The 17,140-nt window shown below is 38.1% G+C and overlaps 1 protein-coding gene across 1 annotated transcript; it reads left to right on the forward strand.

Annotated features, from left to right (window-relative positions):
* The first annotated feature begins 13,832 nt into the window (after positions 1-13,832).
* Positions 13,833-16,894, forward strand: LOC143628024 (putative CoA ligase CCL9). The gene is made up of 4 exons (XM_077097713.1): positions 13,833-14,105; positions 14,721-15,762; positions 16,293-16,396; positions 16,478-16,894. Exons 1-4 carry the CDS (start codon positions 13,911-13,913, stop codon positions 16,694-16,696), a joined length of 1,560 nt encoding a protein of 519 aa, XP_076953828.1. The 5' UTR covers positions 13,833-13,910; the 3' UTR covers positions 16,697-16,894.
* Positions 16,895-17,140: the final 246 nt, after the last annotated feature.

Consider the following 17,140-nt stretch of genomic DNA (forward strand, 5'->3'; position numbering starts at 1 on the left):
CGATGATTGTATTTATTCTTTGCACGCACTTCTTTATTTTTCTTACTTTGGTCCTGCATTATAAAATTTAAGTTGTCATGCATTTTTCTAAAACTTAATTATCTATTAAAAGACACGAAAATTTTAACAGACCTGCCACGTTTGTTTCTATTAAACGAAATCCATGATTTATCGATGCCCATTTGTTTCTACTTGACACCATGACAAAAAAAAAAAAAAAAAAAAACAAAATCAAACTTTCAGCCTAAATGTAAAATACAACACCAGGTAGGAAATCATAAACAAATCATATGTTTCTACAAGCAAGCATAAACACTTAACAATATAACACTACCCAACTATCCCTACTTAACTATTAGAACCTTTACATTTTACACGATTGGCACCTAATATTCATTTTTTATTAAGCATAATTCAAAGTTTGTAACAACTTCTAAGTTTAGCAATGGATGATATTCTACTCCATCCTCAATAATAGAATGGAAAAAAAAAATTGTTGTCAAAATATATATAAATATAGATTTCCTTAGTAAAGATAATTGGTGTTTCATCACAAGATTCCTTTATTTTATGTTAAGACATCAATGAGTCCAAAACTAGCTTTCATTAAAAAACAGAATAATCGAACTGACGAGAAACTTTCTGTTATGATTTTTTGATAATCGACTTTTGTGGTTCTGGTTATGTGTATAAACAGCCGAATTAACTGAACCGACGTTAAACCAGTCGTTATACCTTTTACAAATAAACAAAGTAATTGAACTATTTATAACCGAAACCGGTCGGTTAAATATTAAAATAGTATCGCTTTAGCCAATAAACGAACCGAACCGACTCACCAACACATATACAGATGCCTAATTAGATCTACAACTACAATAACAAATTCATACTCCAAATTCACGCTTTTATTATATCCTGGTGCATATAAAATTATAAACTACTTCACTTAATACACCATTAAGACATAATCAGGCAGTCTGACATATATTTGATAAAAAGCTAAAACCGAGTTGAGTTTTTTTGAGCTCAAGCCAAGCCGGTTAACAGATTTCAGCAAAAACAACTAATTAACTGATGAAACCCTAACCGAATAACAACATTAAACCTAACCCTAACAACATTTGAAGGCACATACCTCACTGTAGATCAACTCGAAACCCTAGCTTGAGTTGCAATGTCTTGGAGGAGAAACACCCTAGCTAGGCGGCGGTGGTGGAGGACCGTCGTCTTCGGCGGCGGTGGTCGTCAATTTTGTGGGGAGAAGGGAGGAGGTATGAGAAGGGAGAAGGCAGACTGTTTAATTTGGGGTTATTTTTGAGAAATATAGGCGTGTATTAAGTTATTTTATTTGAGATTGTAAGATGACACTTAAGTATGACATGCACCGGTTATTATTTGAAATTATGACACTGATTTAACGACTTACAAAAATAAAAGTCATAAATCCTCTAATTTTTTGAAAATATGACGTTTTTTTATGACAGACACATTTGCACGTCATAAATTGATGCATGTCATTGTGAGCAGGTCATTGAAGGTCTTTTTTCTAGTAGTGTTTGGTACCCTACCTCTATAAGAGTGAATCGTATCATAAGCCACATGAATTATTGGTACACATAAAGATTCAAAGAACGTTTTCTTTACTCGTTTTCATAAGTTAAATGTTTGTTTTCATAAGTTAGTTTACTCGTTTTCATGAGGTTTGTTTGGTTTACTTAAATGTTAAAACCGACTAAACTATTTGTGATGTTCATTTAGTTAGTGACTAAACCGATAACACTCACGCTAGACGAATTAATTCAGTCCGGGTTTTTGCCGCAAGGTTGACATTCCAACGATAGTTGAAGCTCAAGAGATGCATGAGAAATGCCGAATGCATGGTTGGCATGTTGATATGTCTTCATGTGGAGTGAATATACGCATTACGTAGATTCGTAGGGTTGACTGCCCATTGAAGGTGTAGTTTGACTATAATAGAAAAGTTGGCTGTGGGCCTAATGGGCCAGGTAGCTTAATCCTTATGACAAAGGATGTGGGGCCCTGCCAAATCCTATCCAAGTACCAAGATATAGAAATCTGGTGGCTCTAGTTATAACTTATATCAGTTTATCACATGTTCTTTTTTTCTCTCTTTTTTTTATTTAAAATAAAATTTGAGTTATATACTCGGATGATCACTGTGGTGTGCCTATATTGCAAGTGTATTATGATCTCGATCCAAGTTTTAAGAAACGGAAAAAAATGACACGGATAAAATTTCGACTTGTCATGATAAAGTGTTTTAAGTTGCATGCAGGTTATTTCTTTGTTAGTTCGGAATGGTAGTTTTTATAAAAATATTTTTATGTAACAATTTTTGTAATGTGTAATTATTAGATCAAAAAATATAGGTGAACCAGTAGGGATGGCAATGGGTCGGGTTTAGGTATTCCTAAACCCATACCCGGTTATGAAAGTCCATCCCAAACCCGTCCCGAACCCGTTGGATTTTAATCGGGTAATTACGCGTCGGATTTCGGGTTTCCAATCGGGTTTTGTCAAAAGACCCGTTGGGTATACTCAGCCAAAAACCCATCGGGGTTCTATCTAGTTTTGACAAAATATAACTAATCGATCATAAATATTATTACTATAAAAATAAAATGTCTCAAATAATTGTTATAAACATGTTTCAACAGATAATATATTATAAATATTTAGAGTATATTATATATAAACATAAAAAAAGTTACGTCGGGTATATCGGGCATATAATCGGGTAAATGGGTTAAAGTTATCGGGTAATCGGGTCGGGTAATCGGGTATATTACAAATCCCAAACCCGTCCCAAACCCACGAAAATTTTCATAATTAATCCCAAACCCTAATGAGCCGGGTATTACCCGTCCCAACTATGTTGGGTTCGGGTTTCATTGCCATCCCTATGAGAACCACAAAAGAATCAAGAGTGATTATTCGAAGGCCCAACGTACAAAGAATTAGAGAAATCAATTTTAAAACACAAAAGCACTTAAGCACATAACCAAAGCCCATAGGCATACCCCTGTTTATTTGCTAAACTTTTAGCCCATGGGCCATGATTTATTTACACCATTTGGTTGTTGAATTATTGGCCTATCCAATGACAACTGATGATTTGATGAATTGATGCTCAACAAATTCTTAAATCCTGTATTTTACTGCTCTTTATAAATTTTAATCAATTGATACCGGTACTATGTTATCGTAGTCGACATAAATGGCTTCAACCAAGACACATACACTTGTACGGTTGTACCTAAGGTGGTAAAGGTAAAATAGGAAAAATAGAGCAAGAAAGTAAATAATTTTAATATTAACTTGTATAAACTTCAGACTTAGCATACTTGTTACCAATATAAGCGGAATTGAATCAAATTGATTATGAACAATCACGAAGAACAATCATAACTCAGAAATTGAACGGATTACAAACGCCACACTATCAAACGATTAGGGCTTATTGAATACAAAAGAAACAAATCTAAAGAACTGAGAAATAGTTGTTGCAAACCCGAACTCCCATGTTTATAACGAATAAGCCAGAGTGTCGGACGTTATCAACCTATCTTTGAAATGTCCACCTTTAGTCCCTGAAGTTTCGCAAGAAATGAAAACTTAACCAAAACCTTATTAAATGACTTTTACTAAACGACATAAAAGTCCTTGCACTTTGTTAACCACATATAAGTATATAACCATACTAACAGTTGACTGATGTTGACCGTGACATAAGTACATAACCCTCCAACAATACTATGAATGTATCAAACTTTACATACAAACAAAGAAAGAAGGGTCAAAAAACAATTTCCCTTGGGGCAACACTTAAGGGCAACGTCCCTTTGTCTAAGGAATATTTAATTGGTCTTGACTCTTAAATCGTGAAAAAATAAACAATTAAGATATATAATATAAACCATGTGAGAATCGATGCCATAAAACATTGCAATTAACTAATTAAGCACACACATGTGATATGTCTTTTGAAAAATTAGCGAAAATTTATCATAGTTTATGAAACAACATGCACTTCAAAGTTATTTAAAGAGGTTTGGTGAAACTCTATAATATTATATCATGCATACGTCTTACGTCTGTCTATAAATGAATTGATCGAACATATAATAAATTATTCGTGAACCGTTAGTGGAAAGTTCGTTTATATTTATTCATTTACTATACGGACATATATGAACAAAAAGTTTGTGTTCATTTAACCAAAAGAAGGAACATGAACACATGTTCTGTTTGTTCATTTATGTTGATGAATGTTTTGTTTATGTTCGTTTGTGTTTGTTTACATTTTTTCATGTATGTTCGTTGGAAAAAGTTAACGTACAAACTAAAAATTGTAGTAACATGCTAATCAAATAGTGTAATTATACATACAAGTAATGCAATTATGTAAAGCAATTGTTTTGTATTCAGCGATTTGTATGTAATGTAAGTACATTACTTGTATATATAATTACACTATTTGATTCGCATGTTTAGCACGTTAATTTAGTTTGTATATGATAAAAACTCTATGCTACGTTTATGTTTATTTTTCTTTGTTCAATTATGTTCGTTTATGTTCATCTATACTTTAAATGAACATAAATATTTATTTTTTAAATGAACAAACATGAACACAAATGTTTGTCCGGTTAAGCGTCCATATTCGTTTAATTTAAATGAACAAACACGAGTAAACCTTAATTTGTGTTCGTCCGGTTTATTTATTGGCCTAACAACATATATGAGTTTGCTATCACCAAAACAAAAAAACCACAAAATAAATAGAAGTATTATGTGCATTGCATCATGGCATCTTATTTATTGATTTGCATGCCCAAGATGAGTATTATTCAAATTTGTCTACAGCCAGAGAAGATAAGATGTACATGCATCCAAATGCTTGATGGTATGAAGTATGATCGAACATTCACAAAACCAAAAGAAGGTGATACACAAAATCTTATCCCAACGCCAATAATACAATAATAAATGCATATATAATATAATGTTTATTTGGGAAGTCGGAACGAATAGTATGTTAAGAACCAAGAAAATCATATAATAAATCGTCATCTATATCATTGAATCTAATACATAAAACAATTATGTAACCGTATTTGTTTCATGCTCTCACTGTTTATGATTTTATTTATGCTAAAAATTTTTAATTTGATATCGTAACAATTAATACTATATACTTGATTAAAAATACAATCATATAGCTTCTATCTCAGTCTCTAAAATTACAAAGATTTTGTAATCATGAATCATTATATTAAGAGATTCACTATTCACCTCTTCAAAATTTAAAGACCGTAACTCAAAACATTTTGGTTTATACATCAGACATTTTGGTTTGAAGCGCATTTTTATACGAAAGAGAAATGAATAATTGATTGATAGAGATAGAGATGAAGAATGGAATGTGAGCGATTAAACAAAATTTAGAGTTAAAATTTAAATAAATGTGATTTTTTAGAGTAGACATATAGACTCCAATAGAAATGCTCTTAAACTTCGCCAAACCAACTTAGTTTAGTTGATTAGATGGACAACGTTAGCAATGTATATGCCAATAATCATGTTTAATATATATATAACACGTCTTTTAATTTCTATAATACACATAATTAGAGAGATGTATGTTGGGACTAAAACTAGTGTTCATACGCCCGTATAGGGGATATCGATCTCTTCCATGTGGAGGTAGGACTCCACCAAGAATCTATGTTGAATCTGTTTCTTTTTTGCGGTAGTATTGGATGAGTTGTCTATGTCCATTCAAGAGACAGTTTCGTGGTGCATGCTTTTCGTATGTGATGGTGTTTAGTGGCGGAGACTAAACACGGTATGAATGAAGGTTTAGAGGAGTAGCGGGCAACTTTAAAGAGCAAATGATTTAAAAACTAGTCGCTCGATGATTGAGTACCTTCATTGTGATTTCAACATTGCAGGCGGCGACGACACTCAAGTTAGAATTACCGATCAAGGGATTCTGCTGCCAACTTATGTTCATGTGTGGCATTATGGTTTTGCATATTTGTGTTGTTTTGCAATGCTACTCTATTACTATATAGTTTAGGTCGGGTGGTTTGTAAATTGTTTCTTATTGGTGTTGTTGGTCTCTCTTAATCGTGTCTTTATCCTTATAGATAAAGATAAGACTTGCCTACAATCTACATCTTAACCTCTCTGGAACCAACCAACAATTGTTGTCATCTTAACATCTTTATATATATATTTTAATTAAAAAGTTCATATAACAAGTGTATTTAATAATATGTGGCATGTATGGGCTAATGCACTCCGACTGATATTTTTTTTTTATTTTGTCACGTGGGGATTGAGTGTATCAGTCATGTATAAAAAACCAAAAAGATAAAAACAAAGTTAGCAACTCGTGAGGGATGAAGCTCCAAACACTCAAGTGATTTACCATGAAAAAATAAACACAAAATGACGTGTTGGTACGTAATACTTTGTTGTTTACGTATGTTAATTATTCAGATTTAATTACAAACTAATATAGCTGGTCTTTTGGTCCAATTGTGTATGTGATGATTGTTAAGACTTGAGATTTTATGGTCTTAGGTTTGAAACCTGACTCGAAAGGGTTTTTCCTCAAAACCCAACTTAACCAGGGTTTTCTACAGTGGTGAATTTCTTCATTAATGGAGTGTCAAAATCAATATGAAAAGCTAACATCATGTTTTAAAAAACATTTACTCAAGTATTAGGATAGTTCCAAATACTATTAAAAAGATTACAAATCAATATTGAAACCCATGAGGATGTGTACTTGTAATGATAATTAGGTGTGCAACCAGAGTTTAGAGGAATCACATAGTGAAAAAGATTGTGAGTTCTTAGGTGTTTCATGGAATTATAATACTTGTTTGTTGAATATTATGAAAGACGAGAAACGAAAATGTGTTTGAAGGTAAGTAGGTAAAATTGAAAGAAATAATATGAGACATAAATGCTTTTGGCTTTCTTTGATTCAAGTATAAGTCTAAACAAAAATCATTATCTTAGTTAAATTTATGTAATTTTGTTTTAATGTAATTTCCTTTTTTTGGTTGATTATCCACTAGCTTACGGAGGTAGCTCTTGGCATTAAGTTTCGTTGTTTATAAGGTGGGAGGGGGTGGTTCCATTTATATCACCTACCACGGGTGATGTGTCATCTCACCCCACCACCTTTCACGCCCCTTTGGCACAGTGTTTAGCGCCTTTCACCTTCAAAAGTGTTAGGCTGAGGGGTGTGGAGCGTGAGAAAGGGCGCAAGAGGGCAGCCGCTCGCGCCCCGGGGCGCGAGCACCACACCACCGAGGCGCGAGAGGGGCGCGAGCGCGGAAAAAGAGGCAGGCGCAAGAGAGGTAGCGCTCGTGAACGGCATGGGAATGCGTAAATAGAGCCGTTGGGCTCTTTGTTTATAAAAAAAAAAAAAAATTTGTGCATTATTATTATTGTAGCCGGCATCGGAGAAGTACTTGGTCTTCCGGCGAGCTTCCGACGAACAAAAGAAAACCACCAGTTCACATCTTTCAACAGGTCAAGACCCCTAATTTTCCCGAAAATGGCCACCACTGCGATTGCTTGGACCCATCAAATCAGATATGAAATTCTTGGTCGCGGCACCGGATTTGAATCAACAGTCAGGAAGTACGAGTACAGAAGTTTAGTGGTGATGTCGGTATTGGGGTTAAAGGGGTATGTGGAAAAATGGTTGGTCGAGGTTGGAGGGTTGCCGGAGAACAGATTGCCGGAGTTGGTGGTGTTCTTACCGGCAGAGCGGTGCTTGGTCGGGGAAGAAGGTCTACAGTTTGTGATTAATTTTTTTAATAATACGTTTTTTTACTACATTTAAAAAAAAATAAAAAAAAAAACCGCTCGCGCCCCCTCTCGCGCCCCTCCACACCATGTCCCGGGGCGCGAGCACCACTACCAACACTCATCTTATCAAGTTTCTCTCTCTGCCACACGTCACAATATTATTGGCTGGCGCCCCCACTCGCGCCCCCTCTCGCGCCCCCCACACCCCTCAGCCTTACTGACTTGGACCGGTGGCCTTCCACGTGATTAAACATCAACGCACAACCTTAAAATGTAACTAGGTGAATAGTGTTCATGTTCAAATTTTGACACTTCATGCTATTGTTTTTTTTATTTATTTCATTTATCATTTAATTTAATTTGATTTTTCTTTTAATAAATTGTATTCGTTAACTTAAAACGAAAAAAATTAACAAATTAGTTAAGAAGTTAAGAAAGTTGTTCAAAAAGAAGATATCCTGCGAGTAACCGAATAATCATACGAGTAACATGATTTTTTCAGAGGTGGCGGCGTTCTTGTTTTTAAATTGCTGCACTCTTGAAATTTCGAGAGTCTCGTTGTCACACATTGGTCAGACTATGTTGTCTTAACCGGGTCTACTGTCACGGACCAGATATTTGAAGATCGATATGACTGATTTGTGTTGAAACGCTTGGGTTTTGTTGGCTCGACCCATACTTCATCGGACACGGTCCTCATTGGGCTAGGAAGTGTACATGCCTGTTCGTGCTCGCACGACGAACGCATCGCTGGTAGCGAGTTGTTGTCGCTCACCTGATGAGTCCAATGCAAAGACGAAACCAACAAACCCTAACCATAAGCGGACCGATTGGCTGGTCTTTGGACGCCACCCAAAGTCTGAAAATATAACTTCGTGACACGGCGCTTGCTTCAAAGTTTGGTTTGTGCATCCCCGGGTAATCATACCGACGGTTGCCACTTGACAATTTTGTACAACCACAAAAGCATAAGTCTCTGACGTAGTACACGATGAGACGAAACCCGAATAAGCTCGAGATTAAAACTAACAATCACGTATAATTATGCAATACGCAGCTTAAATTCTTCACTATCATAATTTACAAGAGGTTACATGATTTATAATGTTTAGTAAACATAGGTCATATATTTTAATATTATTTATTTTTAAATGTGTTGGCAATGAAGGGTCAATATTCAACAAGACCTGCTGCGCGTTTGGAAAGCGAATAAAGTCGCAACTGAATATATATTTCTCTTCTTAATATGTTAAAGGGTCAATATTCAACAAGGAGCCGACAAAGCCGACAAAGCCAAATTAAAATTGGCGCAATGAAGGGTCAATATTCAACAAGGGTCAATATTCAACAAGGAGCCGACAAAGCCAAATTAAAATTTTATTTCTCTTCTTATGTTAACGGTCTGAAAGCATCCTGAATATATATTTTTATTTTATTTTAATATTAAAATAATAAAATGCGCCAGTCAAGTTGGACCATTATTAATTGATGCACGGAACATGAAAACAAGATTTCTTTGTCACTGTAAATCTGTAATATGTTAAAAATATTACATACTTGCTTAAAGGTTAAAAATGCATAGTTGTTATCTCTATTCTAGTTAAGTTTAGGATTGAAGGTTAAATTGTTGACATTTAATAGAAGAAATAACATGTTTTCGGTAAGAAAAGGCACATGGATGGCAAATCGATACGACACTAGTGAAGGTCAGCACTCGATGGTTGCGGGCCCACAAAACCATGACGCGGTGTTACATTTGGAAAAAGAGTGATACTAGCTGATCCAAGAACTAGGAAGCTTGCATTTGGATCAATCGTATAAAGCTAAGTGAGCTAGAAAATGCTCGACTTAACCTGAATGGTTTAATAGTTACTTGGTTCATAAAATACGACCAACATAAATGTAGCAAAATAAACCTTGTGGCGTATAGTATAGATTGTTTTTGTAAGTTCCATAGCTAATTATATTCTTTTAATATCTGATTTTTAACTTTACTACCTTTTTTTTTTCAAATTTATTTATTTTGATATTTAATCATTAAAAAGGGTGTGAGTTAGGATGGACAGAGTGGAACCCGCCCTTCTCGACCTACAGAAAAATTAACAGTCGGTACCAAACGGTCATAATGGTGTTTCCGCCCTCCCTATGCTATTGAAGAGGTAGGTCCCAGCAGAGCCCAGTTGGTCCCGCAAGACTCACCTTGAACAGGGACGTCTGCGCAAAGGCCATCTGCTCCCGCAGGACCCACCATGCTCAGAGAACCTTACGCGCAGTACGCAAGCTGTACACGCAGGGAAAGCCTCCCAATGGTGAAGTACCCCGCCTGTTCCCGCAGTTGCGGGTACAAGCCATCAGGGAAGGCTACCCGCAGACAGCAGGGCTACACGCACAAGACAATAGATACTTCAGTAGTCACATGAAGGAATGAGCAAGGCGGGAACAATCCCGCCAAAGTGAGCCAGTCCGTATGATTCTGAAAGATCTTTTGTACTATACCTACCAAGGTATGGATAGGACAGACAATCTGACCAGAACAGCCCATGAGCCAATCACAGGGTGACAGCTCACCGACAACAGTACGAGGAGGAACACCCTCTAGTACTGTTTGTCACTATTAGCCGCTGCCTACTCACCAACTCTTACTAAGGGGCGTGCGCAGCCTACAGTTGGTGAAATAGTGTTACTATTGGCCGTAACCTATTCACCAACCAGCATGGCCTGTGTATAATCCACAGTAGGTGGGACGTGCATAATCTACAGTTGGTGGAATAGTACAGCCGACTTTGTTATTGTTGGCCGTAACCTATCCACCAACCAGTATGGCCTGTGCACAATCCACTGTTGGTAGAACAGGAATACTATTCAGCCGGCTGTACCTTCTAGGAAACCTACCTTCGGCTATAAATACTCCAACATCTTGGAATGGTAAGATCATCCGCTATCCTGTTATCTAGCAATCTCTTAATATACACTTATATTCAGAGCAATCTAGTCTGATTCTCACGCCGGAGGGTGGTCACAAGGAGGAACTCCCCCTTCTCAGTGACGAGCTTACGGTGTCTGTTTTGCAGGTCTCCTGAAGAACAACCTTCTCAGTTTGATCTCATCCGTGGGAAACATTACTTAACCCCCAGATTATCTATAATCTGTCCAGGGTTCACTTAGTGTTTCTTCATTGGAAATAAGAGAGTATTCACCAGAAATCGCCTTAGAGATGAAGAGAAGAAGTGAAGATGTGAATTACAAAGAACCCTCTCCCCCTTTATATACTAATCGCAATTAATGCGATGAATTTAATGCGGAGGAGAGAGAAATCGAAGGTGCAATGAAACTATGACACGTGGCAAAAAGCAGGCTGGCAACAGCTGTTGACAGGACGCGTACCATTAATTTCGCGGCCACGCGCCCGAAAAACAGCGCCCACGCGCCTGAAAAAGCGTCTGGAATGACCATGTACTGTCACGTCACCATAACTTCCTGCACGTCCTGACACAATCAGAAGAAACCGTCGCACGACGTTTCAGATGTTTGGACTGTTTCTATCTTTCCACCAACTCTTCGAATTTCGAAATTCAAAATTCAAAAAAGATTCAAAAGTAAGCGGGAAAACACCCCTTACCTTGGCAAACAAATAACCGTAAGACGGATGCGGGTACAGTGTTAAGGCAAAACCCTTCACATACCTAGCACCCGCAGGGAATTGAAGCCAAGAATACCTTGGCAACCAAGTAACCATAAGCCGGGTGCGGGTACAGTGTTAAGGCAAAATCCTTCACAAACCTAGCACCCGCAAGGAATTGAAGCCAAGAATACCTTGGAAGTAAAGTAACCGTAAGACGAGCGCGGGTAATGTTAAGGCAAAACCCTTCACATACCTAGCGCCCCGCAGAAAATTGAAACCAAGAAGGATCTTCTGGGCAATGCTTGCGGATAGAGGAGTAACATCCCCGCATAATGGGAACGTCGAGAATTATATTGTTTGAAACTCCATGATGGAATTGGTGGTCTTAGCATAATTGATCACTATGTTGAAAACCACCAAGACCCCATGGAGACTATATACAAGTAAGACTCAACGCTCCTGACTCGCGAGAAGGTTACATACCTACCCGCATCATACCCAAAGATCAAGCAAAAAAATCGGGAATTTTTGCAAGTGACATTAGGAAACCCGCGGGAAGAATCCTCACGGAGAACCTTAAAACTAAAAACCTTTTCAAAACCCCTTGCTTAAAGTCTAAAAGTTCACCTCACTTTATTGAACATTCATGAGAAGAACATTGGACTGGGGGCACTTGAAGAGGTAGGTCCCAGCAGAGCCCAGTTGGTCCCGCAAGACTCACCTTGAACAGGGACGTCTGCGCAAAGGCCATCTGCTCCCGCAGGACCCACCATGCTCAGAGAACCTTACGCGCAGTACGCAAGCTGTACACGCAGGGAAAGCCTCCCAATGGTGAAGTACCCCGCCTGTTCCCGCAGTTGCGGGTACAAGCCATCAGGGAAGGCTACCCGCAGACAGCAGGGCTACACGCACAAGACAATAGATACTTCAGTAGTCACATGAAGGAATGAGCAAGGCGGGAACAATCCCGCCAAAGTGAGCCAGTCCGTATGATTCTGAAAGATCTTTTGTACTATACCTACCAAGGTATGGATAGGACAGACAATCTGACCAGAACAGCCCATGAGCCAATCACAGGGTGACAGCTCACCGACAACAGTACGAGGAGGAACACCCTCTAGTACTGTTTGTCACTATTAGCCGCTGCCTACTCACCAACTTTTACTAAGGGGCGTGCGCAGCCTACAGTTGGTGAAATAGTGTTACTATTGGCCGTAACCTATTCACCAACCAGCATGGCCTGTGTATAATCCACAGTAGGTGGGACGTGCATAATCTACAGTTGGTGGAATAGTACAGCCGACTTTGTTACTGTTGGCCGTAACCTATCCACCAACCAGTATGGCCTGTGCACAATCCACTGTTGGTAGAACAGGAATACTATTCAGCCGGCTGTACCTTCTAGGAAACCTACCTTCGGCTATAAATACTCCAACATCTTGGAATGGTAAGATCATCTGCTATCCTGTTATCTAGCAATCTCTTAATATACACTTATATTCAGAGCAATCTAGTCTGATTCTCACGCCGGAGGGTGGTCACAATGAGGAACCCCCCCTTCTCAGTGACGAGCTTACGGTGTCTGTTTTGCAGGTCTCCTGAAGAACAACATTCTCAGTTTGATCTCATCCGTGGGAAACATTACTTAACCCCCAGATTATCTATAATCTGTCCAGGGTTCACTTAGTGTTTCTTCAGCTATCATCCCGTACGATCTTCTCATGTTACAAATTAACAATACCAAGAGACCCAGAGTAGTGTTCCCGAAAGTATCCGTTCATGTTACAAATTGACAATACCAAAACACTCGGATTGGTGTTCCTAACGATACACGTGTATTTGCCGAAGATCTTTCTAAGCCCACTCTGTCCAGTCGTCCACCCTTATACTCACACGTATTATAAAACTCTTTAATTAAAGATTTCTCATTAAACTCAAAACGATTACAAAAAAGTGGCAGACAAAATGCAACAAGCTACGACATAACACCCTTTTGAATAATAAAGCTAATCTTACCAAATAAATATCACATCCACTGAGCCATAAAATCAAATATATCAAAAACAAAATAGGCGAAACACAGTCTGACCCGCAATAAACCTACATTTCCTGAGCCCCGATACGTATTTATTCTTTAAAAGATAAATAAAGGTAGGTATGGCCGTATGTGTATATAGATGCATGCTTACCTCACGTGCCACAACTATTATTATTATTATTATTATACAAGTCATCTTCCACGTAGCACACCTTCCCCAATTAACACCTTCGCCGTTGACGTCACCGTCGTTACATCCTCCGTCAACTCGCCGCCTCATTCTTCTATAAATATTAAAACCCATTTAACTCATTCCACTCATATTATTATTCAATATTCGATAACCACCTTTTAATTAATTACTTTACTTCCAATTCAACTCAACAAAACATGGCAACTTTAACCGGACTACTCAAACACGTCGCCGGAATATTCCCCGACCGCCGTGCTATCTCCGTCTCCGGCAAGTTCGATATCACACACTCTCGTCTTGATCAGTTAATCGACCATGCCGCTGGCTTACTTGTCTCCGCCGGAGTTAAACCACACGACGTCGTTGCACTCACGTTCCCAAATACCGTTGAGGTACGTGCTTTTAACCTAATTTGAACGATTAATCTGAAATTGATGCGGTTACAGTACATAATCATGATTCTGCTACGTGGGTTTGCGTTAATTTTGTCAATTAATCTGAAATTAATCCAATTTGAATATTATTCTGCTACGTGGGTTTGCTTTAATTTCATCAATTAATCTGGAATTAATCTAATTTTAATACTATTACAGTACATATTCATGTTTCTGCTACGTGGGTTTGCCTTAATTTCTTCAATTAATCTGAAATTAATCCGATTTTAATATTATTACAGTACATGCTCATGTTTCTGCTTCGTGGGTTTACTCTAATTTCATCAATTAATCTGAAATTAATCCGATTTTACTATTATTACATGTTTCTGCTACGTGGGTTTGCGTTAGTTTTGTCAATTAATCTGAAATCAATGATACCAATCCCATTTTACTGTTAATAATAATAATATGTTCATGTTTCTGCTACGTGGGTTTGCCCTAATTTCATCGATTAATCTGAAATCCAATTTGATTATTATTATAACACATGCTCATGATTCTGCTACGTGGGTTTGCCTTAATTTCATCAATTAACCCAAAACTAATCCGATTTCATTATTATTATTACAGTACGTAATCATGTTTCTAGCGGTAATTCGAGTCCGAGCAACAGCTGCACCCTTGAATCAAGCCTACACCTCCTACGAATTCGAGTTTTATTTGTCGGATTCCGAATCGAAGCTTTTATTAACCGGAAAACACGGAAACGAACCGGCCGAAACCGCGGCATCGAAGATCGGAATCCGTCACGTAACCGCCGCGTTAAACGACGTCGGTTTAGGTATTCACCTCTCCGCCAGGTCAGATGTCTCATCCGACGTGGATAATATTATTAACGAGGCATCCGACGTGGCACTTTTTCTGCACACGTCGGGGACCACTAGCCGCCCGAAAGGCGTACCGTTGACTCAAGTCAACTTAGCTTCCTCGGTTAATAATATTAAATCTGTTTATAAACTAACGGAGTTAGACTCCACTGTTATTGTGTTACCGTTATTTCACGTCCACGGGTTGCTAGCCGGGTTGTTGAGTTCACTCGGTGGTGGAGCCGCGGTGACTCTCCCCGCTGCGGGGAGATTCTCCGCGACGACGTTTTGGTCAGATATGATTAAATACCAAGCCACGTGGTACACCGCGGTCCCAACCATCCACCAAATAATACTCGACCGTCACGAGACCAAACCGGAGCCGACTTACCCGCAGCTTCGGTTTATCCGGAGCTGCAGCGCGTCCCTCGCGCCGACAATATTAGCTCGGCTCGAGGAGGCGTTTAATGCGCCGGTTTTGGAGGCTTACGCAATGACGGAAGCCACACATTTAATGGCTTCCAACCCGTTACCCGAAGACGGCCCCCACGTGCCCGGGTCGGTAGGGAAACCCGTGGGTCAAGAAATGGCGATTTTGGATGAGAACGGTGTCGTACAGGTGGCCGGGGCGAACGGTGAGGTTTGTATTAGGGGGCCGAATATTACAAGCGGGTATAAGAATAACCCGGAAGCGAATAAATCCGCGTTTTTATTCGGGTGGTTTCATACGGGTGATATCGGGTATTTTGACTCGGATGGGTATTTGCATCTTGTGGGTCGGATCAAGGAACTGATTAACCGTGGAGGTATTGTTTTTCTTTAATCTTTTTATATTAATATTCTGTTAATTAATAATTAATTAATTAACTATTAATTTGTGATTAACGTATATGACATGTGATTATATGAATCTGATGCTGTTTTTTAATAGTTTGTGAAAGGGAATATTTGATGAACAACTAATTAATATGCCAAACTAGTGATTAACAACTAATTATTATGTATTTAATCTTAACATGGAATATTTAAATAAACAAGATTTGTTATTTTTGGCATGACGTGTTAAAATGTTATAATCTCACTCTCATGTGTTTTGTGCTGTAAAGCTTTAGTATATGTGTGTGTGGGGTCCACAAACAAGCCACCTAAAAATTGCCGTGTCACATAATAATACTTGTAGATCTAACAAATTTAAAAAACTTTTGTTATAAGCAATTGGATCCGAGTGTGTCACGTTTCATGTTATGTGACACATTGACACCATGACACATCCATTTAGTATTTGTTGTTTATTATTTTTTAACATGAAACAAAATTCGATACAATTGGTGTACAGGTGAGAAGATATCACCTATCGAAGTGGACGCGGTTCTCTTGTCGCACCCTGATGTCGCTCAAGCGGTTTGCTTTGGCGTGCCCGATGACAAATATGGTGAAGAGGTACTGCTACACGTCCAACACGTCGTTTTTTTAGTTTTGACGTTTGATTTTAGAAAGTATCTAAACAGAATTAAATTGCAGATAAACTGTGCGGTGATACCTAGAGAAGGATCAAACCTTGACGAGGAAGAGGTGTCGAGATTCTGCAAGAAGAATTTGGCAGCGTTTAAGGTTCCTAAGAAGGTGTTCATAACCGACTCTGTTCCAAAGACCGCAACTGGGAAGATCCAAAGGAGGATTGTTGCAGAACACTTTCTTACACGTATTTCGACTGCTAAAGTACCCAAGTTTGGAGCTTAAATGCATCTTGTGTTATGCACTGTCACAGATTATGTGAAGATATATTAGAAGTGTAATCTTCAAATTGTTAATTGAGTATCTTAATTCTTTTGATGATGTTTTTTTATAGTGTTGACTGTGTACTTGTTTTACAAAGATATGATATATCATATTGCATATCCTTTATTATTAAAATATATAGAATATGAAATTAATGCATTTTAAAGGGTTACATTTTTGAATTGATGACTACCAAACCTTTAGATGTTGAGGATCATTATCGATTACGAAGAGGTGTTTGCTCTGGCAACCTGTTCAGACAAATGTTACTTGATTTTTTTGCGCAAAGGAACCACATTGTGATTCAGTTAGATGTTAAAAGTGTTTTCTTAAATGGGGAGCTTAACGAAGTTGCTATATATGTGGACCAACCGAAAAGGTTCGTCAACATGGGTGAAGAAGCAA

The sequence above is a fragment of the Bidens hawaiensis genome, unplaced genomic scaffold (assembly GCF_021521415.1).
Source record: "Bidens hawaiensis isolate Kalapana, Puna unplaced genomic scaffold, B.hawaiensis_p1.1 tig00000458_1, whole genome shotgun sequence".
In the NCBI taxonomy this organism is placed as follows: Eukaryota; Viridiplantae; Streptophyta; class Magnoliopsida; order Asterales; family Asteraceae; genus Bidens; species Bidens hawaiensis.